This window comes from Ailuropoda melanoleuca, chromosome 1 (assembly GCF_002007445.2).
Source record: "Ailuropoda melanoleuca isolate Jingjing chromosome 1, ASM200744v2, whole genome shotgun sequence".
NCBI classification, from domain to species: domain Eukaryota; kingdom Metazoa; phylum Chordata; class Mammalia; order Carnivora; family Ursidae; genus Ailuropoda; species Ailuropoda melanoleuca.
In genome coordinates, this window is record NC_048218.1 from 193,885,866 (window position 1) to 193,913,779 (window position 27,914).

Below are 27,914 nucleotides of genomic sequence, written 5' to 3' on the forward strand. Positions count from 1 at the left end.
TGGCCTGTATAGTTAAAAAAGCATGGCCTTTGGGGCACCCGGGTGGCTCAGTTGGTTAAGCGTCTGTCTCTGATTTTGGCTCGGGTCATGATCTCAGGGTCGTGAGATCGAACCTGACGTGGGGCTCCTTGCTCAGCATGGAGTCTGCTTGTTCCTCTTTCTCTGTTCCTCCCCCCACACTTGCTCACTCCCCCCCTTCTCTCAAATAAATAAAAAAATAAAATCTTTTAAAAAAAGGGCAAGGCCTTTGAAATTAGACATGGGGATGGATCCAACCCCTGCTACACACTAGCTGCATGGCCTTGCACAGGAAGCCAGACTTCCTTGAAAACCTATACAGTCGACCCTTGACCAGTGTGGAGGTCATGGGCGCTGACCTTCCCCTTGTGCAGCAAATCCACGTAAAGTTTTGACTCTCCCAAAACATAACTACTGACAGCCTACTGTTCACAGGAAGCCTTACATGTAACATAAACAACTGATTAACATATCTTATGTGTTGTATATATTATATAATGTATTCTTACACTAAAGTAAGCTAGAGAAACAAAAATGTTAAGAACATCATATGGAAGAGGAAAATACATTTACAGTACTGTACCATATTTTTAAAAAATTCACGTATTAGTGGATCCACATAGTTCAAACCCGTACTGTTCCAAGGTCAATTGATACTGATTTGACCCTTACAGCATCAGTATGGGGAATAAATAAGTAATGCATTAAAGAATACATTATGAATGCAAGTTCTGTGCAGTCTTAATGGGAAAATATGTGTGTGGTCTAGTAGGGACTGGAGTTGGCTAAGCACCTGGGACATACTGCCCAGGCCTTATTCCTGGCCCTGCCCCTTACCAACGTGTGACATCACCTCTTTTGTAATTGCCTATCTTCTCCTCTGTCACCCACAAGTGTGGGAATTACTTGAGGCTGGAGAGACTGTAGTCTCACTGCATATGCTTCTCCTTAGTGGCCTGTCTACCATGTAGAGGTGCTCAGAAAAGGTCTATTAAATAAACACATACGTGATTTTTTATATCTGCTATTCCTTTTATACTGTAGTACCTCGTAGGTATCACTTTGGTTTGCAAAGAGGACCGACCATCAGTTGGAACTGGTAGGGCAGTGGCCAGTTCAGGTATGAAACCTACCTGCTTCCTTCCTGCATTCAAGGCCTCTGGATTCAAGTTCCTTGCTTGGTAGGTTCTTATCTAAAGCCAGAAATGCAAGAGAGAAGTAGAACGTTTTTTAAAGTAATACCTGCACTTGATCTACCTGGATGATTGCCTTCTAATCCCCTGAGACTAAACAGACATCTTTTATTTGCCAGATGGCTCTGATGAAGACGCTGTAAGTGCCTCGTGGAATACGTCTTAGAAACTCCTTGAGGGTAGGGATTTGGCATCTTGCAGGTGCTCAGGAAATGTTGATTCTGAAATTAAATGGGGCCCTTTTCAGTTCACAGACACCAGAGTTTTCCTGGGCTCTGCCCCATGGCAGTTAACCCAAACCCTGTGGTATTAAACTATTTGCAAATAAATCAAAACAGTGTCACCTTCTTAGGCATCTCTTCTGCCACAGCAAGTGGCATCTTGTTGCCGCTTGCTCTCCGGTCCCAGGGTGCATTTCAAATTCTAATTGCTTCCTCTGTGACAGCCTTCCACCCCAGCAGGTCTCTCTGCCGCCATCTTTGGTGCCCTCTGGCCATTTGACTCTTCTCCCCAAAACCTTGCAAAACCCCACTCATTGACACCAGTTTGTTTTTCCAGTACCGTAGTCCACTTGTCTCATTGGTCCTTTCTGCTTGAGCTTAGTCTGCCACCGTTGTTTGTGCAGTCTTCGTCTTTCCAAGCAGCCATTAGAAGTCACCACAGCGCCTGCTCCGTTTCAAGCACATGTCCCAGAGGTAGCATGGCAGAACATCAATCTTCCGTGCCACCTGGCTCCCCATAAGCTTTTGTTTTATATGTGGCTGTATTGTCAGGAGCTTCCCTTCCACTATTCCTACCACCTCATCCTGAGAGAGCTTTTCTCAATATGACAACCATCTAAAGACAAATTATCTCCTCACAAAGTTAATTTCTGTTTCTCAGCAGGGAGCCCCTGGTTCCCGCTGGGCTTGCAAGTGCTGCTGTTTGGTTAATGGACCAGCGGCTCTTGGATCCGGGTTCCCACACTGAAACTGCCGCCGCGCCTGCCTTCCCATTTACTTTAATTTCCTACTTGCAGCTGGCGTTAGGAGACCTAAATGGGTTTATTCACAGGGTAGTGGCTTACAGTCATTAGCACTGGAAGGAAATCAGATTGAAGACGAGGAGCGGAGAGCTGCCTTGTGTCATCCTTGATCAGTTAGGACAGTCTGGTTGGGTTTTTTTTTAAGAGAGCGAAGTCACAAAATCTTTCTCGAGATAGAACAAATGACCTAACATAAGAGGTTCGTCTTGGAGCTTTAATGAGTTGAGAAAGCAGGGAATTCTTGTGTGTGTTCAGTGTACCGGATTCTGAAGCTAAAACAAGGCGCGGGCTGGAAAATGCTCCGAGCATTCTGAAGTGTAGTTGTCATTGTTTTGTCTGCTAAAGCTTTTTAAAAGGCAGGAAATTCTGTAACAAGTAGTTGTATTGTCATCTAGAAAGCAGAGCCAGAAGCCATCTGCAAATTCCTTAGAACCTGTCTGGAACGCTTCTGTAAAGTTATAAAGTGGCTCCGTTTAGAGGTTGAACAAGGTCAAATATTGGCAATTTCACATAGTCGAAGCTATACTATGCTGGCTTCTTAGACACAATTCTGACGGCCCAGCCACACCATAGATATGTTTTCCCCTTTGAAAAACTGCAAAGCCTATCGGCCAGTGCCCATATGTCTTTGAGAAGAGCCCTACTCTAAGCTGTAAACTGCGTGAGTCAAAAATAGGCCTCAGCATCGCAGTGCTCGGGGAACAGCTGGTCACGGAGCCCAGTTGACGTTGGCTAGCTCACGGCCCCTCGCTCAGCCTCGCTTTCCACGGTGCTGCATCCTGCGGTCAAGCTAACGGAGCAGGAGAGACCATCAAACTAGAGGTTCTGAGGAAGAAAGGAAACGAGCCAGCAATTCCTCCTTCCTAAAAAGGACCACTTACAGTGAAAAATGTTGGGGTCTCTGGAGAGGTTTTTGACCATTTGTGAGAGGGAAGAAGGAACCCTGCAAAACAAATTAAAAGTGAAATCCCCCCCCCCATATAAGCTGCCATGTGACTTGGGATAAATATCTTAAAGTCTAATAGTTTGGGTTTCATACTAAGGAAAGTAATATTTCAGAGAAATGTTGGTGAACTGAAGATCAAATAGTAAATTATCTACTATATAGTCAAGACACATAAGTGCTTAATGGATGTTATTTCTCTTTTTCCTCTTCTATTTCCAAGTTTTAGGCATGAAATTTAAATTCTTTAGGTCCTGAGGGGCACGCCTGGGTGGCTCAGTCCATTGAACACCGGACTCTTGATCATGGCTCAGGTCATGATCTCGGCTCAGGTCATGATCTCAGGGTCATGAGATTGAGTCCTGCATCAGGCTCTGCACTGGGCACATGTTCTTTCTGTCCCTCTCAAAAAAAAAATCTTATGTCCTGAAAGAGCACTAATACCCTGTGCAAGCAACTTAAACTTTTAAAAGAGCCTCCACATACATCTAATCTCATCATCTACCTAAATGCATTGTATGCAAGCCATACATGGTGTCAACATGTATACGTTTTTTTCTCTATGCATCACTAGAAATAATTCAAGCACCTCAGCCAAACTCAGCTATTCCCTGTTCCCTTGACATGCTGAGAACATTCTTTTATGTTCTTATTCCTTCACTTTTCTCTACTGGGATGCCTTTCTACCCATTTTCAAATATCTAAATGTTACTAGCTCAACTGTCACCTCTTTCATAAGGCAATGGTTATCTTAAGAAATAAATAATAATTGATAGGTAACTGTGTATAGGGTACCATACTAGGTGCTCTGAGGTACATAGAAATGAGTTAGACTGGACTTTCCTTTCAATAAATTTGAATTTTAACACAGGGATATGAAAAATACATCTATATCATGAATCCTCTCTCATTCATCAAAATATTCATAGTACTTTTTGCACACCTGGTTTTTGCACACCTGGTTGTTCGAGAGGCTAGAGATGTCCTTTGATTTTACTGCCTCTACTGGATTAAGGAAATAAATGCCAAAAGTTGATTAATATAAGCAAAATTGAAAGCTTCTGAGTTTCATAAATAGTGGTCCTAATAAACCTAGGTACCAGAGCCCATATGCTTTACCCACAGACCCTTAGTCAAAGCCTATTCTAGAAAAGTGTGTCTGATTTTCTGGTTCACAATATTTTAAGCAGCAGATTAGCGATTACAGAAATTGACAATAATGAATCTGCTACTTTTTATTCAAAGCACTGAGGTTTAATAGCTGCTAGTCTCTATAAGAAAAACTATATAAAATCATAAAATAACATGCTGGTCTGGAGCCATTTGAGTGGGTTGCAAAGTGCTCTACCGGCCGTGATAGCCTAAACGGCATGGCTTATTGCTAAACAGAAAGGCTGATGTTAATAATGGTGAATCATTAATTTGTAAGGAGTCATTATGAGGTTACATTAAGATCTGTGGTTACATTAAGATCTGTGGATCCTATTCCAAAGGCAGGAAAGTATGAACTTATTTATTTACTCACTTTTAATTGAAGTATAGTTGCCACACAACATTACATTAGTTTCAGGTGTACAACATAGTAATTCGATAAGTCTGCACCCTATGCTGTACTCGCCGCAAGCATAGCTACCATCTGTCACCATTCAGTGCCATCACAGTATCATTGACTGTCTTCCCTATGCTGTGCCTTCTGTCCCCAGGACTTATTCATTCCGTACCTGGAAGCCTGTATGTCACCACCCCATCACCCATTTTGCCCATCTTCCAACCTCCCTCGCCTCTTTAATTTAATAAAACAACTGGCAGCCACCAGTTGTCTGTATGTATGGGTCTGTTTCTGCTTTTTGTTTGTTTTGCTTTTAGATTCCACATATGAGTGAAATCATATGGTATGTGTCTTTCTCGGACTTATTTCACTTAGCATAATTCCCTTTAGGTTCATCCATGTTGTTGCAAATGGCAAAATCTCATGAACTCCACATTATTTTTCTCAGGGTTTAAGTTTTTGATGTGTTATCTAGATCACAAACCAAAATTCACATACATTTTTCCCTATGTATTTTTTTTAATTTAACTCGGTTAGCCAGTATACAGTATATCATTAGTTTCAGATGTAGAGTTCAGTAATTCATCAGTTGCATATAATACTCAGTGTTCATCACATCACGTGCCCTCCTTAATGCCCATCACCCAATTACCCCATCCCTCTACCCAGCCTCCCCTCCAGCAACCCTCAGTTTGTTTCCCTCAGTTAGTTAAGAGTCCCTCATGGGTTGTCTCCCTCTCTGATTACTGTGTGGCTTAGTTGGTTAAGTGTCTGCCTTCGGCTCAGGTCATGATCTCAGGGTCCTGGAATCAAGCCCCGCAATGGGCTCTCTGCTCAGCAGGAGCCTGTTTTTCCCCTATGTTTTTAATAGGATTTTTATAGCTTTGCATTTACATTTAAGTATATGAACTACTTTAAGTGAATTTCTGTGTTAGGTGAACGTTTGTGTCTTTATTCACTTTTTTCCATATTTGACTATATTTTAGAAAAATCAAAGATGGGAGTGTAAGAAATTATATAACGTGTGGTTGTACTGGAATTTTGTTTTATGAAATATTATTTCAAAATAAGTAAACCACCTGATTTTATTTGAGAAATCAGGGTCTGAAGAATGAAAGTGAATAGTGAAGAATTATTGTGTATGTAAAATGGCGATAACAGGGGCATTTAGGTGACGCAGTCAGTTAAGCATCTGACTCTTGATTTCAGCTCAGGTCATGATCTCAGGGTCCTAAGATTGAGCCCCGCATCGGGCTCTGTGCTCATGGGGAGGCAGGGCGGGAGGGCAGGGGTCTGCTTGGGATTCTCTCTCTGCTCCTCCTCCCATGCTTGTTCGATCTCTGTCTCTCACTCTCTCTCTCTCAAACAAAATAGCAATAACAGTACCTTCTTCACAGGGCTGTTGCAAGAATTAAGTAAATTAACGTGTAAATTTCTAACTTGCAAATTACTATGCACACTTCCTAACACATGGTCAGCACTCAGGAGAAGCTTGGTATTGCCATCATCACAATCACTGCTATCATCCTTTTGAAGCATGCAGACCGCCTGCCCCTTCTCATTCGGGCTGTCCAGCTTCTTCCTTTCCCAGAGACCTGGGTGGTAGATTCTCTTTTGGGGAGCTCCTTGAGGCAAAAGGAAGCTCTTAATCCTTTCCCTGGAGAAACAAAAATTTGGTTCTTTGAGTGGGAGCAGGGAAGGAGAAGAATCTCTTTTGAGTCCATCTCCCCCCTCCCACCTGCCCCCCTGCATTTCCTGTGGCAGACCACAATTTATTGTCTCAGAAGATTATCCTGCCACATCCACTTAAATGTGATACATGGTATGACCTGTAGGGTAACAGTGGAAAACTCTAATCACTTACTTAAACCTCCCAAAGACTAATTTTTAGAAGCCTCAGAGGTAGGTGTGCATATTGAAAGACACCAGGTCCTCTCGCTAGAACCGTGAGCAAATGTGTATTGATTAACTTAATTAAAGGAAGATGATAACGTGCGCACGGCACTCAGTGAGTTATCTCACCATATGATTCCGAGAGATCTTTAAAGCATGTGTGTTAATGGCCTTCTCATTTAAACCAGCATGAATTTGAGGTTATTTCATCAATTTGGTAATCAAATAATTGCCAAGAACACAGAAGGTAAAAAAATCAGAAGGATTTGCTCTTGTAGATAAATAATAATACTTTAAACTGTCTTTTGGAATAATTCTAGACAGAGTTTGGTTCAAAGAGATCCTATTTTTCAAATATTAAAGGCAAGAGCTCTTTAGGTTTTATTTATTTTTTTGGTCTCATTTCCTGGCCTGGGCTGAGGTCACAGAACCATGAAGATTTGATTGGGCCATTTGCTTGGGAAACCTCCAATGTGAGTATCATTAGGTCATTCTTGGACCAGGCTCTGCAGAGAAGGATTTTCTGATCTGCTCTCTGGAGATCCAAGGCCTCCCTGCCAGCATCCAGGAAACCAAATGGGAAGAGGATGGGAGAGAGGGCTGGGGGGGTTCTTGGCTTCCGATATGCATAAATTCACTTAATTCTCCTGTTGTTTTTTTCCCCATTCTTAATTGTTTATCCTGTTTCCTAGTCCAGAGATCCTCTGTTTTACAGAGAATAAGCCTTCAGGTTTTTACCAGGGTGGAGGTAAGACCACCCTGTTTTCCAGTGGGGGTAGGGAGCTGAGAAACTGACTACCTCCTAAATACTTTCAACTGATCCTTACAGTAACCATCCTTTCCCTTTTGCCCCCACATCCGGATGTGCCTACAGCTGTCAGGAATTCACAGTAGAGATTGGTCTGCTTTTCAGCCTTCCACTTTCTGACCCAGGATTGCACTTCCTTGAGTCTTTTAGAGCCATTGACCACTCTGATGGGCTTTCCAGCTTCCAGAGTTGTGTTCCCTTTGTCTCCCCCCGCCTCCCCATTCTTCTAAATCCTTACAGGTTTATGTCTTGGACAAAAATAATCTCTTACCTGTCACTTCAGAGATTTGGGGAGCAAGAGAGAATAGATGTTGTTTGTTAAATCTGTTTTCTTTACCCAGAAGTAAGTTCTCCCCTAGTATCGTTCTGTCCTGCTAACTGTGTTTTTACTCAGAAGACCCTGCCCTGCCTCTCCTCTCAGGTAGCTGGAGGAATGTGGAATACCTGTCCCCTTTCTTTTCTACCTCCCCATGCCATTAAGGTCCATCTTTTCTACCCACCTTCCCTGAAGGCCCCAACTCAGATTGTAACTTGTCTATAAAACCTTCGAGAGTATCTCAGGCCATGATGAAAAGCACACATATATACCATATGTGGGCAGCTGAATTTCTGTGTGTACATCTTATATAGCCTCCCCAAGAAGACCAAAACTAGACTCTAGTCTCTAATGCCCCACCTGGCCTGAGAATTTGGGATTTAAGTTGCCAAGGGAAATAGTGGAAAGAGCATGGGTTTGGAGTAGGGTCAGTCTGAGGGCAGCTCTGGGCCTCACAGCCTACAATGTTATCCTGGACAGGGACTTTAACTTTTCTGAAGCTCCCTATCTTCTCTGTCGGATGAGTTATGTGAGGACTAAATGAGATGACTCGTGTGGCAGTGCTTAGCATAATCCCAGGCACACCGAAGGTATTCAATGAAGCTCAGTTCCCTCCACCCCCTACTTCTATGTTTACATCTCCTTAGCACAGTAGTAGATGCTTATTAGTAAATGCTCAAGAATATTCACCAAGCGATTGTTCTGGAAAAAAGAAGTTGATAAAGGTTAGACATTGTTCTTCATTAGACATTATAGTTTTCTGTATCCAAGTTGTACCACATCAGCCAGAGTTTTATGGCAGGAAATCCTTACCGCTCAAGTGAGGGGAGACCAGGGGAGCAGGAACACAATATTCAATAAAACCGAAAGGACCTCAATCTCAGTATTGGCTTTACCAAAGCCGTCCTGAGGCTTGCAGCTGTGCTTCCTCTTTGCAATTATAAAAGTGAGAACTTTGTTAACTAACTTCCAATTCAATCCACACTCTGCCACTTGGGATCTGGAAGCTAGCTGATTTTTTGACCTAAGGTGCTCTGCTGTGTAGGGTTGCCAGTTATAATTATATGTTCAGGTGTCAATTAGCAAAATAGCCCATTATTTGGCAGTTTGGAGTAATGAGATGAATCTTGCACTAATATTTGAATTCAGCAAGCATTTGATGAGTGCTATATACATAAAAATTCTGTATCGTGCTGCACCTAGTAAGGTTATATGAAGAGCTGGAGGTCAGAAATTTTAAATGTGCATTCCTTTGCGAGCTCATGAATTCTCAAATATTACTAGAATCTTGAGCAACAAAGAAAAAGGCAGAAAGTTTTCCATAAAAAAAAAATAGTTCTCAGTTATAGACGCACAGTGTCCCTTTGTATTCAAGTGACAAAAATTTCAAAGACAGTTACCTCATGGAACAGATATAATAGAAATTCATTTAGCAAAAAATACATTTACTGAATATGATTGCTCTTGACTCGGGGGAAGCCTCGCTGAGTGGGACAGACTGGCTTTCTCCACAGATTGCCAGCTCCCTGTGATAGTTGAGCTTTTCTTCTGCGTGGTTCAGAGCTTTGCATGAACATTTTCCTCTGTGCATTATCTAGATGGGCTTACAAACAGTATTTGTCGAGTTCCCGATCTTACGTTCTTTTTACACAGTTTATCGTTAATGTTCACCTAAAGCTTGCCGGTTCACGAAATGTCCTCTGTCTCCGGCTTGACCTCTGTCCATATCCAGAAATAAAGAGTGTACATAGAACAGAGAATGAAGATGCAAGACCTCACTTAGGGAGCATGAGGAGGGGTGGCACCGTTCCGCAGAGCTCTTTGTTTTACCACTCGTGGTCTGTAGCATCTTCGAGAACACAGACTCGGGCCTTCTCCAGACTTACCTTCTCAAACGCTCTTTTTAACACTTGACCTCTTTCTTTGTTCCTCAGATTAGAGTGGATTTTCTCTTTTTCATTAGCTCTGTCACTTTTGTTTGTCTCCCCCTTCCTGCATTTATTTCCTTGTTGTGGCAAATCTGGGACTTTATGAGGTGCAAGTCTCCAGACCCCTTCCCGTCCACTTATCTGAGAGTAAATGTATTTGGTGAGTCACCCCCAGTGGTTTGTGGCTGCTGGCTCCTACAGGCTTCTAAGAGCTGGTTGTGATATTTTCAGAAATTTTGTAAGCCAACTATTAAACATAGCCATTATTAAAAAGTAAGTTCTAGGGCGCCTGGGTGGCTCGGTCCGTTAAGCATCTGCCTTTGGCTCAGGTCGTGATCCCAGGTTCCTGGGATCGAGTCCCACATCAGGTGCTCTGCTCACTGGGGAGTCAGCTTCTCCCTCTCCCTCTGCCCCTCCCCCTGCTCGTGTGCTCTCTCTCTCACTCTCTCTCTCTGTCAAATAAATAATCTTTTTAAAAAATTTTTAAATAAAAAGTAAGTCCTGAAATACTAAAAACAAAGGGAATAAATACTCAAACTCATCACTTCTTGATTATTTTACCATATTTTACTATTATCTATGTTCTTGGGTTTTTGCATCTATGGAGCTAATGCCAGAAATACTCTATTATTCTGGGTGTTACTGGGCATCTCTCCCCAGCTCGAAGTTCATTGACATCACATTGGTAGTGAAATCGGCCATGCTGGGAGTGTTTCCACATGGAAACCGGCAAACACTACGAATCGGGACTCCCCCGTCTCCCTGGAGAGCCAGTGGTCAGACATTTCCCAGCACATTGCCAGTCACATGACTCTCTTCTTCTGCTGCCAATATAACCATCACTAATGACCTATAGCCACATCAATTACCATTTATCTTCAAGGTGACAAGACTCTTCCTCCAGTGTGACCATGCCTGCCCTCCATTTCTTTGCCCAGAGCCCTCGTGAACGCCAAGCCCAGATTTTTACAGTAGATCCATGGCTACTCCTAGGCCGGCCCTTCCCTCCATCCTGCTCCTCCTCAGTGAATCAGTCATTAATTCTCTCTTTGCCCCCATGTTTTCTCCCTCCTCCTTCTCTTCATTCTTCTTAAAAGCGAGGACTCTGGAGCCAGACCGACGGGCTTTTCCTCAGACCGCACATTCACGTTACTGTGTGAGCTCAGGCTTGTTCCCGAACTTTGTATGCCTCAGTTTTATCATCTGGCAAGTGGAGAGAATTGTATCTCCATCTTAAATAAACGAGTTAACAATTTAAGAGCACCTGGAATAATGCATGGCACGCAGTAGGCAACACATGCGTACTTATTTGCCAAAATCTACACTTCCAGCTCTTACCCAGCTCCGACCTGCAGACTTGCTGTGTGGTAGAGAACTGAAGTTCTGTATTCTAGAATAGCAAAAGAGGGGCGCCTGGGTGGCACAGCGGTTAAGTATCTGCCTTCGGCTCAGGGCGTGATCCCAGCGTTATGGGATCGAGCCCCACATCAGGCTCCTCCGCTATGAGCCTGCTTCTTCCTCTCCCTCTCCCCCTGCTTGTGTTCCCTCTCTCACTGGCTGTCTCTATCTCTGTCAAATAAATAAATAAAATCTTTAAAAAAAAATAGCAAAAGAAACACATGAAAAGAAGGAAAAGAAGGCCTGGCCTCAGGGTGGTGACACAGGAACAGTAGCTCTAGGGAACCAGGGAAAGGGTTAATAAATTAAACCAGAGGAGGGGATATGAGCAGGAAGGGAGACAACAAATAAGAAGAAAAATGTCACATTTCCAAATAATCTGCAAAGATTCAAATATATGTAAGATAAACCGTTTCTGTTTTATTGCAAATATATGTACCTGGAAAATAAAGGGAAAGGGATGCTTTAGAAATACATAGAAAATTCCCATTTTGATTGAAGCAATTAAGCCAATTTGGATCCTCATTCTAGGCAGAAATGTGGTTGTCACACACTGAGGGTACTTAGGCTAAATCAAATTTGTATTGAACAAGAGCCATGGAGACCGAGTGAGAGATGTCTCTCTGTGTCTATGAAAAACGCAAGCCCGGGAGCCTCAGGACCCATTTGTCTGACCATCTGGAAATCTCTAGTGATCTAAGCACTTAATTTTACCCTCATTTTTAGAACAAAAGGGAAACAATACAAGAAAATGGGCAGCAGGGACACTCTACTTTTCATTTAAAAAAAAAATCTTAGTGATAAAAGGAGCAGAGAGTTTAAAAGAAAAAATGAGAAACCATTAAAATGAATTGAATGCTCTGTCTGTATTTTGCAGTAGGTTCTATTGTTTTCAGTTACATGGGAACTGTGGTAATTTTACGAATCATTAGAGTTTTCTTTCCAAATTGTATCCGCATGCTCTTAAAGTGCCTTCTAAGTTACCGACAGGAAGAGACTTTGAACAATTTTATTATTCCATTTAATACTTTTGAGTTTTGTATTAATTTTGTGTTTTAAACAAATTTATACTTAAAATCCAAAGATAACATTGTGACAGCTGAATTTTTGTGTACTTAATTTCTCTTGCTTTAAAAACATACGAGCCTGTCTCATGTTCTCATCCCTGGTCTAATAAGAGACTCTAGAATAAATATGAAGCCCCGGTTTGGCAGAATGATGACTTCCCACTAAAATCAGATCCCACCCCACCCCACCCCAAAGTTGAGCACAATCACAGCAGTTGAACATTGTCCTTTGGCATTTGTGTCTCATTAGGCATAGTGATCTGGAAAGCATGTACTCTGTCAGTGATCCCTAACCCCTCCATCCTAGTGCAGTGGTCCCCAGTCCAGTCCAACCCGGGCCAGCCAGTCGAACATGGGATGCACAGGAAGTGGGAACACTAAGGTCAGTGTAGTGGGGATGTGTGTGTGTGTGTGTGTGTTTCCCAGGTGACTTTCTTGGGAAGGACTTTTTTCCAATACTGTCCTCCATTTTCTTAGTGTTAAAATATTCATGTTTTTATCATACTTTTATAAAAAAAAACAGTGGTATTATAAGTGATGTGTTTTTGTTTTGTCTTATTTTAAGCATCATAACTTTGCAAAATAAAGAGCTGGATCTGTGTTGGTTCATTTATTTTTCCTGGTTGGTGAAATCCTAAAGTCTGGAAGTTAACATTGTACATGTGTTGGCTATATCCTTCCTAGTGGCGTGGGTGTTTGCTGTGTGAAGAGATTGTCTTAGAAGGAAATACATCAAAGCTTCAGTATTCTGATTTTTTAACCACTAACCGTTCTTGGATTCAGGAGCAAGGCTGCTTCCGTGGGCAGGATGTGGGTGATTCTCTTACCGTTCATTTCATACAAACTTCAGCAGGATGCCCGTTGAGTTTAGTTCATCAGGACCTGTTGTGGTGATTTCTGATCTCACAGAGGTCTCTCTCTTCATCAATAATGTGCTTTGATAATGAAAATCCAGGAAGGATAAATGGCGAATGACTCATCTCCTAAACTTGGGAAAATGAGTTAAAGGCCAAGTTGGTGGGCAGTCTGGAGATGTCACCGTGGTTCACGAAGAATATTACACTCCTTGCGAATGAAGAAAGGAAGAATAACTTGTTCAATATCTCAGAGTTAGTATGAAAACCATATTCAGAGTCCAGGTCTCCTGTGTCCTAGTCATTTCACTTTTGCCCCGTGGTGCATGCTGGTTTGCTCAACATGCAGCGATTGTATGAAGCCATTAACTTTATTCCTAGAATGGGCTGGAATGCTGGGTTTGCAACAGCCAGTTTTGTCAAAAACAAGACCTGCGTTTAAAAAATGTATTCACTCTTCACCAATTTTATTGTCTCTCCCAGGATGAGGCATATCTGAGTTCTGTCTCTACTCTTGAACAAATTTTCCCTTGTGTGTGCATGCTTGCACGCTTGCTCGAATGCTGTCTCCCCCAAACAGTTCCATATGTTCCATTTTCCTGCACGCCAAGCTCCCTGCTCATTCTCCTAAGAGGGCTCCAGATCTCACCTCTGAGGTACATGAGTAACTGAGGCTGAAACAGTGTGTAGGGAAACTTGTCAGCATAATTGATTGTTAGATGGAATGAGCCACCGAAGACAGGTGAGCCCACACGGAGTGGAACAAATGTGTGCATGGTATGCGTCTCCCGCTGGGCCGGCCGGACTTCTTCCTCTGACACGTTGATTTATATATTCGTAACTCTTCCCTAATGACTCGTGCCCCCCTGTGCGTCACTGAGCCTCCTGCTGGAGAGCCCTTGCCTTTGCCTGCAAAAAGGAGAAACGTAAATGTCCTGCTCTGTGAATTTCCAGCTTTGTTTGTTGGCACTAAATGGAGTGGCTAAGGACGCAAAATCTTTAAAAGGACAAAATAATCACATAAAATGCTTGAATAATACTACTACCACAAGAGAAGGGTTTCTGTGAATGCAGACGCTTTGTGACATGATGGGAATGAGTCAGAGGGGAATGAGAATTTGAGAAATATAAAGAAATGCTAACACTTAAGACCACCTTTGGTGGCAGCTTGATGTTCTGGAGTTCTTTAAAAACATCTTCCTAAGTGTTATACTTGTTCCTTGAAACTGCTTTAAGTGTTAGACTTGCTAAAAAATAGGGATGATAATGACTGCTCTACTTTCTCACAATCTGTTGGGATATTGATTGAAATATTTGTGAAGTACTCTGAGTTCTCAGGAAGAAGGGTGTTAGAAATCGCTATGGTGATGTTAGCAGGGCATGGAAAATTATGCAAAAACATAATTTCAGAAAGCTAACTTTAAGATAGTTCAGGTTATTAGCCTGAGCCTACATGGCAGCCTTAGGTCCGTAGTACGGTGCTTCCGCAGAAGATATCCGTTCTGGGTGAACTAAAGAGTCCAGGTATCGGAAACTGTGAACAGATAGAGCCTAGAGCCCTTGCTGCCTCACAACTGTCATTGAAGAGTCTCTTGGCTGGGCTGCTGGCATTGGAGTGGCCTCTGCCTCTAGAAGGCTGGTCATACAGAATAGCTTAGTGACCAGTAGGAGAGTTCAGTCTCCATTTCCTATCCTGACTCTGTCCTGTCTGCTTGCTGAGTTACTTCACACCTTCCTTTCACTGACAGATGTCTCAGACAAGCGTCTCTGTCCACTCACCACACGCTGCCTTCACAGCTTCCCATAAATCTGGTTCTGGTTCCACCAGCGGCAGCACTGAAACCGTCATCTGAAGGTCATGGTGACATCCTTCCGTAGTCAGTCCTTATTCACCTTGACCAGGCTGCACCTGGCATCGTAGACTGCCTGGAAAGATTAACTCATCATTCACTGTTTCTGTTTTTACTAGAAGCAGTAAAAGGTTCAGGCTGCCTGGGTTCATATCCTGACTGAAGCTACAATCTTCTAGTTGCGTGTCTTTGGACAACCCTGTGATCTCTTAGTATTTCAGTTTCCTCATCTATAAAATGGGGATAATACCTATCTTATAGTTAAATAGAATTTATAAGGAGTTAAATGAGGTGATGTCTATAAAGCTCTTAGACCTACATAACACTTCTTTATAATTGTTGTATTTCCAGAATGTAGCATACTGGTGATGTCTGGCCCATAGTAGGGGTTCAGTAAATATTGCATAGATTCGCAGACAGACAGGTAGGTAGCTAGTTCTCACATTCGTGTTTATATTCTATAAATGGTGTTTACTTTTACAGGTATATCTAAAATAAGAGAAAGGAAACAAGGGTACTTGAGTATTTTACCTTCATCGGTCAAGTCAACTAGGGGCTAGAATTTGGTTATCTTTGAATATATGTTTCATGTAAGTTCATCTGTATTTGTTCTTTTTCATGCCTTTTTACTTTTATGCTGCTGCTTGTTAAATTTTTCTTTGTGTAAATTAACTTTTTAATTTTTTTAAAGATTTTATTTATTTATTTATTTGACCGGAAGAGAGAGCACAAGGAGCGAGGAGCAGCAGGCAGAGGGAGAGGAAGAAGCACGCTCCCCCTGAGCAAGCAGGCCCATGCGGGGCTCAATCCCAGGACGCTGGGATCATGACCTGGGCTGAAGGCTGACGCTTAACTGACTGAGCCACTCAGGCGCCCCACAAATTACCTTTTAAAAAAAAAAACAATTTGTGTTGGTTGGGTTAAGGAAAAGAATGAAGGATGGGTTTTTTGTTTTTTGGTATTTTTTAACATGTATATAATTAGACAGTAGAGCATGGAATAATATGGGCCCTTTAAGCAGAAAGAGAATATTTAGAAATACACAACTGGGACATGAAATTCCAGGGCTCACTGTTACCTGGAGTCAGTCTAACATTGGAAGTTCTTCCTTCTCCAGTGGAGGATTTTGTGAGTGGTTTGTCTGTTCATAAAGTTCAGAGGCCCTTACACGACCCCTTTTCCTTGAAACTCTTTTTTCTTGGCTTTTTGCATGCTTTGTTTTCCTCACTTTTTTTGGTCTTTATCCCTGTTCTTTTCTTTCTTAGATCTTCTTCTCCCCCTGTCACTGCTGGCCAAGCCACCCTAAACCCCTGCCAGGGCCCTGGGCCGTCTGCTTGCTGTGGTGGCCCACATTGCTCACCCACCCCCATCAGCCTGGTCCCCCTCCATCTCACACCACCTTCCCCAGGACTGGGCCTAGTGGGGGGCACTAGAGAGAACATTGAAAAGAGAGTCGAAAGGCCTGAATTCTTCGTTTTTCCTTTCAGACTTCATTTCCTTTTTTCTTGCTGTTTTTAAGATTCTTTTCTGTTAATCTCACTGGTTTTCAACAGTTCGGCAATAACGTGCTGTAGTCTTTGTCATCGTCCATTCGAGGTTTGTTGAGCTTCTTGGATCTGTGGGCATATAGTTTTCATCAGATGTGGAAAAGGTGCGGCCATTATATTTTTTTTCCATCCTCCACCCCCTTTGGGAACTTTAGTTACATATGTTAGGTTGTTTAATATTGTCCCACGGACAGTTCACTGACTCTCTGTTTCATCATTGTCATTTTTTTCCTCTGTGTTTTATTTGTATAGTTTCTATGGCTGCGTCTTCCATTTCTCTCCTTGTCACGTTCACATTTTGCTTTATGTTCTTGAACATAGGAGCGTATTTATCATGGTGGTTCTAACCTCCTTGTCTACTAATTCTCTCATCTGTGTCGTTTCTGGGACTGCTCTCAACTGCTTTTCCTTTTCCTTATGTATTCTCCCACGTCTTTGCATGCCAGGTCACCTTTTGTTGAATGCCGGGCGTGGTGATTTATTTATTTATTTATTTTTTACATCTTTGGGTGCTGGATTTTTGTTACAGTGCTTTAAATATTACTGAGCTTTGTTTTAGGACACATTTTAGGGATAGAATGACACTGATCATTTTGAGGTTTGCTTCCAGGCGTTGTGAGACAAGTCCAGGGCTACCTTTAGTCTCAGGCTAATCTGACCCCGCTAATACCTTCCTGAGGACTCAACCCGATGCCGTGTCTGTGACGTGGCTCATCCACTGTAGCTAATGGAAACCATTCCTGGCCCTGTGTGGAGTCTGGGAATTCGACCTGCTTTTTCCAGGTAGTTCTTTCACCAGCATTAGTAATTCCTGCCCCGCAGGCACAGATCAGTACTCAGCCAAAGATTTGAGGGGACTCTTCTAAAGACCTCCAGAAAGATCTCGATCTCTCCCACTCCCTTGCTCTCTCTACACCTCCCTCCCCTCAAGTATTTCACCCCACAAAGCCCTACTTGCCTTAACCTTCCAAAGCTCCAGATCCTGTCTCCTCCACTCAGTACGACTCCCAGGCTCTGTACAGGTCCCCCCTTTCCTGCACTGTGGTCTGGAGACTCCAGCTGGGGCATTCACGGGGCTCACCTCGACTGCTTCCCTTTTCCAGCATCTGAGAGCTGGTGCTTCATACATCTCATCTGGTTTTCTCATGTTGGAAGCAAGACTTCAAGCTATCTTGTACCGGAATACTTTAGTATGACTTCTCTACACAGTCAGAGCATTTTCTTCATCATCACAATTACGTTGTCACAGTTATGAGCGTGAGCAGTAAGTTCTTTATATCTTCTATTATCTAGAAATTTGACATTTTCCTCATTTTGCAAAAATGTTCTTCACAACTACTTTGTCCAAACTAGGATTCCATCCAGGACTGTAATGATGATGTGGCTCTTTTAATCTAGAACAGTCCTTTATTCCCTCCAACGCTAATGTATCAAACAGACCCAGCCACCTGTGCTCTACAATATCCCGTGTTCTGTATTCGTCTCGTAGCTTCCTCTGTTTCCTCTTACTCGATGTTAGATCTGAAAGTGTGATTAGATTGAAGTTAAACAGTGTTGGTAAGAATATATAATAGATAATGTTAGATTTCACGTTCCATCACATCCGCAGACCTGGAAGAGCTGGCTTCCTCACATTAGTGATGTGAAGGTTGACCCCTGGATCAGAGCTGTGACCATCTGGTTCCTCCATCGTGCAATTATGGTTTTCCTCGTGTGACCAGAAAGTAATCTGGGGGGATGTATCTTTGCCACTACAGAAACGTTCATTTTCCCTGTACTTTCTAATCTTTACCTGTATCAATTGTTTTATTAGAGGCTATAAAATGATTTTCTAATTCTGTTATTTCTTCTGTCATTTCCTAGTTGGCATTCTTCATTAAAGGAGAGCTTTTCCTGTTTGGTAGTCCTAAAATAGATATGGTTCCTACAGAAAAGACAAAGTAAATGCATAATTCTTCCCTTTATCAGTTTTCAAAGAAGAATCTGATTCAATAGTCACCTCAAAGGGTGACAAATGAGTTTTTTTCTGACTTTCTCCCTGTATTGATTTTTCATGTTTTTCAATAAAAATCGTCAACTACAATAATTTTTTCCATTTGGTGCTCTAATCATCAGCTTTGGCCACAGGGAGCTCAGAGACCTGGATTCTAGGTTTGAAAGTGTCATGAGCTAGCTATCTACCTTTGACAGGCCCTTTAATATTTGTTTTGGTTTTCTTTTTTAAAGCCAGAGAATTAGACTGTTAGAATTAGCAAAGGTTGCTTCCGGCTCTAGGGTNAGCTATCTACCTTTGACAGGCCCTTTAATATTTGTTTTGGTTTTCTTTTTTAAAGCCAGAGAATTAGACTGTGGATAGCAAAGGTTGCTTCCGGCTCTAGGGTTGGGTTTCGGAGCTCCATCCACCTGCTTGCCCACCGCCCTGCTTCTGTCCCCACAGGAGGAAGCCCTCAGCCTGCTATTCAGGCCTTCCTTCCACAGGTGGGCTTCCCCTGGCCAGGCAACCCTTTCTCCCCCCGTTCCTCCTTAGGAACCTCCCCCTCCAGCCACACTTGTCTTCTGTTTGCTACACAGGACCAGCTTTTCCCTGGTCTGAAATGCCTTGCTTCTTCCTCCCCATGTATCCTGAACCTCACCCGTCTTCCAGATCCCACTTCAGCCTTTCCCACCTTTTCACTGCTATTTCCCTACAGTGGTGTGTTTTTGTTTCTTTTTTTTCACTTAACTGGCATCTTCTCTTGGAATATCACTTGTTTCGAGAGCATTTTGGCACAAAGGAAGTACTATAGCTGCTACGGTTCTTAAACTTCTGTGTCTTCTGTAGCACTGTGTATTTTGCTGATTAGCAACCTTAAGTTGCTTTGGAAGTGTGTGTGTGTGTGTGTGTGTGTGTGTGTGTGTGTGTGTGTGTTGGGGGCTAGAGTTGACGATATCTCTTAGAGGTGCCAACGTTCACCTCTTCATTGATATATTTCCACTCCCTGGGTTCCATTACCTATCCAGGGGAATTGATAACCTGGACATATAGTCATATTGATTTGAAGCATGTAAGGAAACAAAGATACCCCCTGGGATCTCGCAGTCTAATTAAGGACAACTGTTATATACTTCTTTCCCCTTTGCTGCTACATTGTTTTGTTTTGAATATGAAATCACAAGCCCCTAAATAAACCTCATAAAGAGCCAGCTGTGCTTATAAGATATGTTAGGCACAGAGTTTATTCAAGCACAAGTGTTCCTCTAGCCAAAATGTTAAGAAAATATTATCAGTAGTTTACATTGTATACATTTGCCAAGTTATTAACTGGCAGGTAAATTTTATAATCACTTATGTGAATTAGAGAGAGACCATTGCTGGTTGCCCAAAATTTGACCTCATGTTTTCTTTGTTTAAGCCTATTTATAAACTAAAATTCTCTTCAGCCTGCCAAATGGAGCTTCAGAATGTATTTCCCTGTTGGCTATAGAAGTCTATCTTTTCTCAAGAGTAGAACCTTTTGAAATCACCTTCCTACGCTTGGAATGGATCATCTAATGATTAGTGACATCAGGATTACTTTGTTGTACTTTCTTGCTTGGAGAGGGTAAAAGAGGGATATTCCAAATATATAGGTACCAAGTATGTATTTGTTATGCAAGGACCTCCAGCATCTAGCTCTGATTTCTTGTCACAGCCTCCCTGATCTATACACACACACACATACACACATGCATACACATGTACCCTTCATCACAGCTGTGAAGAACCACTTGCACTTCCCTAAATCCTACACTATTTCACATTCATGCTGCTTTACCTGAACTATCTTTCCCCCATTTTTGTCAATCTGTAAGTCACTATTGATCTTTCAGAAATCAACTCAGTGATAACTTCCTCTTTCCCACCACTCCCCAACCCCACCCCAGTGCAGTTAACTTACCTTCTCTCTGCCTCTGCTTACAATATACAGTTGCCCAGGATAGCACCTATGGGACTTTATTGTCTTTATTCGTGAACTCGTTGGTCTCCTCCTACTAACATCTAAGACTGCTGGAGGGTGGGACCTTGTCTCATCTGGCTTTTTATCTCCTGCAGTGAGCCTAATATTTGGCCCGGAGGAAATACGTACGTACTAAATATGTATCTCTTGAATAATTAAGTCCCCTGCCCTGTCCCCAGACAGCTTCTGATCCTTCCCAACAGTTGGCATCCAGGGGTCTGTAGTAGTGTTACCAACAATACTGCTTCTTCACAGTGTAAACATACCCCATGAGTGAGAACCACTGTGCTCGAGTACTTACGCACTTACAGATGGTACTCAGACAAGTTGTGGAGGGGTACCTATTCATCTGTGTAATGGTTGGACAGAATTGTTTACGACTGACGTCTGACATGCGTGTACATAACCACCAACCAGATGTCCCTCCCAGTCACGATCTCCCCCTTCCCTAGCAAAGGTCTATCCAGGAGAGAGCTGTTCTAGATGTTTTTAACTGGAGGACCTAATGGGGGGTCGGGAAGAGTTTTTCTACAGAAAGGAGGTTTTAGCTGAGATCTGAAAGATAAGGAAAAGTACTCTAAGAAAGGAAGATGGGGCACGGAACTTTGTAGGCAAGTGCAGGGCCCTGAAATGGGAACAAAGAACTGAAGAAGCCCCAGGTAGCCGGGTCTCAGAGAAGCAAGGGGAAATGGTAGCCGATGAGGCTGGAGGAGTAGACAGAAGCCTGTCATGAAGGGCCTTGCGGGTTATCTGAAGAATGCAGGGCCTCGTGCATTCAAGAGCTTTAAGTTGGTAAGAGACATAATCAGATATCACTTCAAATGTTTTCTTTTGACATTAAACTTACAAACTCTATAGAGCGTACAAATCTTAAGTGTGAAGAGTTTTTACGTATTTGTAAAAACTGTGTTTTTACAAATGTGTAATGTGTTTACTCATGGAACAGCTGCCCCATCAAGATGTTTCCAACACCTGGAAAGTTCTCACCTTCTCAGTCAGGACCCACCCCCTTCCAGGACGGCCACTCTTCTGACTTCTACCACCAGAGACGACTTCTGCTTGTTTTTGAACTACAATAATAACAGTTGTTTCCCTTTGTGTCTTAATGCTTTACTCAGCACACGGTGTGTGAGATCCGTCCATGTTGTCACGTGTAGTGGGGGCTCATCCTTTCTCATTGCTCTGTAGTATTCCATTGTGTGACTATACCACACAGTATCTGCTCCTTCAGCTACTGACACACGGGACAATCGCCCTTTTTTTTTTTTTTTTTTTTTTTTGGCTATTATAAGTAAAACTGCTATGACTTCTTGTGTTCATGGCTTTTGATGGACATAAGCACTCATTTCTGTAGGAGATAGAAGTTTTTAACAGATCCCTCTGCTGGTGAGGTGAAGGATGATGGGGAAGGGAGTAGAAGGGCGTTTTCTCAGGTGCCAGCTCCCGGATGCATAGACTTTTACCAGATAGCTTATTAAAGGAGCAGACCCATTCAGAACATTTTAAACATCACAGAAATCAAAATATAGATTAAAAAATGAAAAGCAGACTTCCTTTTCACTTCCAGCATTACTGTCATTACCGTAGCTATTATTGTTCACAGCGAGCTAGCATGTTGGGTGGATAATAATTGGAAGGATGGTATGCTATGACAGGCTTTACTGACTTGTAGCTGAATATGTCCCAATAAACAGAAAGATTATTGTCCTCATCTAACATTTGTGAAACCCCCTCCTTCCACAGTTGCTGGTGTATGTGTGGTAGTGTGGGGGTGTGTCTGAATTGACTGTTTTCTCTCAAATGCTTCCTAAAGCAGTTTTCAAGAACCTTGGGTTCTTTGTAGCATCTCTGAACCATCCTGGCTCCAGGGGCTAAAAGGGCACACATACAGAGACTGCATTCTCCAAACTCAAGGTTTTTAGTTTTGTTTTTCCTGAATTGTGAATTTATTTATATTTCTTAAAACTTTAAAATTAGCACATATAGCTGTATGTGTCATGGGTTGACATTGCAGAAAATCATATAGTCAGGTGAAATTCAGAGGAGTTTTGTAGAAAAATCTAAAATCTGTAGTCACAATAAGTGTTCGGTCGTTAGAACCATGGAATTAAGATACAGTAATATAGTAATAAAGAGGCTCTGGGTCTGATTCCACGTCACACGTCAGGCTTTTGACTCACTGTTTTGCATCATAGTTCTACTCTAAATCTGTCTTTCTTGAACATTTCTCGAACACCTACAATATGCCAGACACTTTTTTTTGTTTTGATGTTCAGTTAACCAGCATATAGTTGCTACTAGGTAGTAGAGATACGAAGGTGTAGTCACTGATCAAAGGAATTGATGGTCTAGTGGAAGAGAGAGTCAGGTGAACCAGTGGGTACCGTACTCCACTGAGGATTGGGCTAATTGTACCTAGGGTGTTCTGGCAGCACTGGGGGGTGGGGGCATTTAAATCAGAGCAGCTGGCCTGTGAGCTGACTTTTCAAGGATGACAGACATGTGCTAGGAAGGGCATTCCAGGCCCAGAGATTAGGAAGCTCAAAGACACACAGGCAGAAAGTAGCTTGATGCAGTCAAGGAATAACTAGTAGTTGAGTACGATTGGAGCATAGGGTTAGGACGCTCAGTGGAGCTGGAGAGAAGGTTAGAAAGGTGGGAAGGGACCAGAACTTAAAAGGCTAGGCATGTAGAAAAGGATGTGGACCTCGGAGGAAGAGGCTCAGATTCTCACCCTGTTCCTAACTGGACTCCCTGTGAGTCCTCAAGCATGTTACTGGGCCTAGGGTCCTCATCAGTATGACCGGGGATCTAGGGAGTCATTCCCAAACCATGTTCTGGAAACACCGTTCCAGAAGATGTGAAAAGATCTATATTGTCCTATGAAAAATGTTTTCTTAAATAATTAGGGAAAGATTGAATATAACCTTTGCCTCTTTCAGATATCACAATGACATTAGCATAGTAAAAGTTTCCAAAGTCCTCCAGTGAAGAAACCACTTCAAGTTTCTTTAACTCAGCATTTTCCAAATTACTTGAACTTAGAGTCCATTTTCTATAATATTACTATTAGTATCAGGCTGCAGAGCCCCATTTTGGCAAACCAAGGACAAGGTCTTAAAGGTCCAATCATCTTCATTCGTTAAAATTTTTTTAAAACGCAGAACCAAAGAGCTGGTCCTTATACACCGTCTTCCTATTTTAGCCTGCTGGTGCATCTCTGTAAGAAACTTGAGTTATTTTTCATAGCAATGGCTTTTTTATTGCATCCGCTATCTTGGGATTTTTTTTTTCCTTTTCTCATTTTTCATGTCATGCCCAGACTTTATTACCTGGTAATAAGTTGCAAGAAATGAGAATTGAGTTGTTTCTAAACAAATATCAATCACTTGTGATATGTTTAGTAGAAATTATAATGAATATAATCAGGGTTTTACTTATTATAAAATCATTATATTCAACATCGGCAAATCCCAAAATTAATAACGAGTCAATACATCATTTGAGATGCCAAAGAGATCAAATAAATAAAAACAGAATTGACCTTGTTAGAAATTCGAGATTTGCAACACTTATCTGTTAGAGCCACTGATTTGGAAATTGTAATAAATTCTTGGAAAATGGGAACTTTTTCCCCCTGTAAAAATACCCATCATTTGGCAAACTACAGTGTCATTTTCCTTGAAGAGAATGTAGTGATTGATTATCCAGAGTGCTACCATGACAAGGTAAACCAACCAAATAGCTGGAAAATTGTATGTAATCATATAGCATCACACAGGCTTTTTGTTGAGCACGATCATTAGAATTAAACTATGGCATTCTAATCATTCCCTGTAGGTACTTCCCCCAAAGCCTTTATCTCCAGGGGGATGTTCCCATATGCTTGCATTTTCCCCTTCCCCTCCGACAATCACAGGAATAAACACAGACCACCCTGAACCCACCCAATGAGACTGCAGGATGCAGAGAGGCCAGTGTCTAGCATCCCTGACATATGTGACACTCGGAGAGGTTTATTTATGTGTGCTAACATTATTAGTACTATTTCTCTTATTAGTTGCATTGTCCTAAAGGTCCTGAGAAATCGTGAACCACCGGGGGAGGGGAATGATGGGAGATGGACAAAAGGAAATGAAGAATGCCATTCTTGCTTTTTTGAGAACTTGACCATCTAATCCGGAAGACCAAACACACCTGAGATGACCTGAGAACAATTAGACATCTTCCCCTCTGTGTAAAAGCACCAACCCCCCGATGGAATCCCAGAGCGATGAAGGCCAGTTGAGGAGCCACCAAAGCATCCCTGGTTATTAAAAGACTAAATTGAGTCATAAGAAAGGAAGAGGTTACCCAGTCCTGCCCAGAGTTAATTATCAATAGCTTAATTGGAAATGGAACCAAGCCCTTTCTCTCAATAAACCCTGAGCAATCTCCCCATGCTCCTCTTCCCTGTAGTGTTTTAGATTTTAAGGGGGCTTTGGTAGGACGGCCGAACTCCACTCTCCTTTGTTAATTGCTGTCCACATGTTATAGGATAGCCCGTGTTCGGAGTCAGGATGAGGGTCGTAGATTCTTCTGAGCAGCGTGGGGACATGTAGCCAAGCAGAATCAATTCCTGTCACTCACACACGATACAGAGGAGCGGGATTATGGATCGAGGTGAAGCTGCAGAGCTTTATTCTGAAAATCAATACGGAAAAGGAAGTTGAACTTGTGGGGATTCTGTAGAGACCGTAATTTGGTTTCCTGTGAAGTTTGCCTTACAGAATCTAACGGTTCCTTCCTTTTCACCTTCTGATTATTTTACTTCAGGAGGGGGAGGTAGTGGGGAAGCAGGACGGAAGGTAAGAAACCTCCACGGCTAAATAGTCCTGAATAAGCGCGCACGTGGGACGCGTAACTCAAGCTGATCCTCCATTGTGTCGAGAAAAGCTGTACGGTTTCATCCATTCTTTTTATTTTTAGAAGGAAAAAAAAATCAACCAAGACCCTGTACCCCCATAGTCTGCATTTAAGCAGAATAAAAGGCCTTTGATTTTTTCCCACAGGTCACTGTCAATGTAGGAAAAAAAAAATTTTTTTATGTTTACTTTTATGGCCGAGTCTTCCATAGTTTCTTTAATTCTATGTAAATAAGTACATCTTCAACAAACTGGTTATTGATCAAAGGATTCCAAGATGCTAGGCATGTGATTAATATTTACTTCAGTGTAATTCTGCTCCTTTTGAAAGAGACATGAACTAATGGTTTCAACAACCCAGTCTTGTCTTAATCCAAGATTTAGAGTTGATTGAATATGGCTCTTTGCAGATAGAACGGTGATCTGCTGCACTGTACGATCAGGCCCTAGCTGCAAGATGGGCTTATTATTGTTTCCCTGGGATAGTTCTCTAATTCCGTTTTTAAAATATGTCTCAGTCCCTTTGGACAGTGCTTCCGCAACAGCAGCAACAATAGGAAATACTCTGATCTAACGAGAAAATGGTGGGGCTAAGGCAAGGGAACTCCGGGCTAGCTCCGAGGCACAGTGGTGTAGTTAAAAGAGTGAAGCCTGCAGTCCTTGCTCTGCTTACGTCCTTTTCTAAGGCTGTTCCTTCATCTTTAAACTGGTGATGATTGTGGGACTCACCTGACAGGTAGGCACATGGAGAGGATGAAATGAGCTGAAGTCTGTAGCATGCCTAGCCCTGCACCTTGCACTTGTAAGAATGTTCATGAGTACCGTGATTAATGTGAGTCTCAAATAAGAGAACCTGTGCTGTGAGTATGAAAACCTTCTACGAGCTGTAAGGCCCAATAGAAATGTTAGTTGTTGTTCTGAAAAGGTGGATGGTTTTGACACTTGTAAAACAGATCCTGGGGGGCATTTTCCTTGAGCTGCCTTTCCTAGGTCCCTAAACTCAAAGTACAGTCCTGGAGGCAGTAACCCAGTCTCCAACCAAATATGCATTTTCTTTCTTAAAAGCCGCAGCCATATCTCGTGGATGCTAAGAATTCCATGAAACCAATCCGTAAACCCCTGTCATGCGTCCTTCCATAGAGAGTACTTTCTCAGGCCTTTGGAAGACTGGCATCTTGTAAGAGACCTATTTGATTGTTCTTAATCGATATTTGTCAGTGTTGCATCCTCCCAGGAAACCCCATGTCTTAAATGATGGCATCCTTTCAGTTTTCCTTCCTTGTCCTACCCACGACTTGAATTAAAAAAAAAAAAAAAACTCATGAATTTGTGTGTCCTCTCACAGAGCACGATCATTGTGGAGAAGACAGTGCAGGACCTCATGAACCTGATGCATGACCTGAGCGCGTACTCGGATCAGTTCCTCAACATGGTGTGCGTGAAGCTCCAGGAGTACAAGGACACCTGCGCCGCAGCCTGCAGGTAGAGCTTCGGTCGCCAGCCTGATCAGTGCCCTGCTGGGGGTACTGTTTTTCCACCATTCTAGAAAAGGACCAGTTTTGCGTTTGTCAAGGGGCTTGACGAGAGCACGTGGCACAGAAGTAGCCCCCTAGATGCAAGTGTCGTCACACCAACAGAGGGGATGCCAGGGACCAAGGGACAGAGCCACTCAGGACTGCCATTGAGTGGCATAGACAAGGTGTCAGCCTGGGTTTCCAGGAAAGCCTAGAATCATTAAGATTTGTCTTCGAGGAAATGCCAGATCGTGGTTAGTTCATCTTGTGATCCTAAAAGGTCTTTAAAGGAAAGCAATGTCAAATTCTTAGGATCCCTTAATAACCTGCAATATGATTTCTTTTTAGTTCTTAAAATGTGCTTCTCCAGATGCTTAATCTCTAGCCTTCCTCCTGTCATGACAGGACAGTTACACCTGTTTCCGGCATCCGCAGAACTGCAAAACCGTTGTTATAAGCTTGAAAACCTTTAGCTTTCCCTCCGATTTCTTTTCTCTGGGCTCAGAAATCTCACTGAGCTATGGAAAAGATCATAGCACTTCTGGTAATAAGCTAATAACAGGAACAAATTATGGCCTGCTTGACAAGACCTGAAACAATTAGGGAAGAAAAGAGCATATAATAAAACACTAAATTTTATGGGATATATAATGAAGGATAGATACGAAAGTACAGTACGCAATCAGGTGCTCCTTGCACAGTACACGACAAAAGAGCAGAAGGAATGAAAGATGAGAGAGAAAAAGAAGGGGAGACGAGTCAGAACAGATTTCATAGGTGAGATGTGTGCTGGCCTTCGAAAGACAGATGGGATGTAGGGAGGCAGACAGAATCAAGGCCATTGCGGGGACACAGGAGAAGCACGAGTAGAGTCGCCTGAGTGTTCAGCAAAACCATTACCTCCTTGTGTAGGACCCCGTGCTGCACTCGGTGCTTCCTGTTACATCCTGTCTTCGCTTTTGTCAGAGGCCTGTTGAGCATTTACCAGATCCGAGACAATGTGAGGATGTGAGGATAAAGCAGTCAGTCAGTCAGAGATTATACCTTTAATGAGTTTGCCTTCTTGGTGGAGACTAGAAAAGGAAATCAGAGACCAAGACACGTATGTCCACAGTGTCAGTTTGTGATGGA

The 27,914-nt window shown here is 42.4% G+C and overlaps 1 protein-coding gene across 1 annotated transcript in view; it reads left to right on the forward strand.

Annotated features, from left to right (window-relative positions):
* Nucleotides 1-27,914, forward strand: part of EXOC4 (exocyst complex component 4) — a 722,132-nt gene that overhangs the window by 545,806 nt on the left and 148,412 nt on the right. Inside the window, exon 12 of the mRNA XM_002922628.4 lies at nucleotides 26,615-26,751. Within this exon, the coding sequence (XP_002922674.1) occupies nucleotides 26,615-26,751 (137 nt within the window). The remainder of the gene's footprint in view (nucleotides 1-26,614; nucleotides 26,752-27,914) is intronic.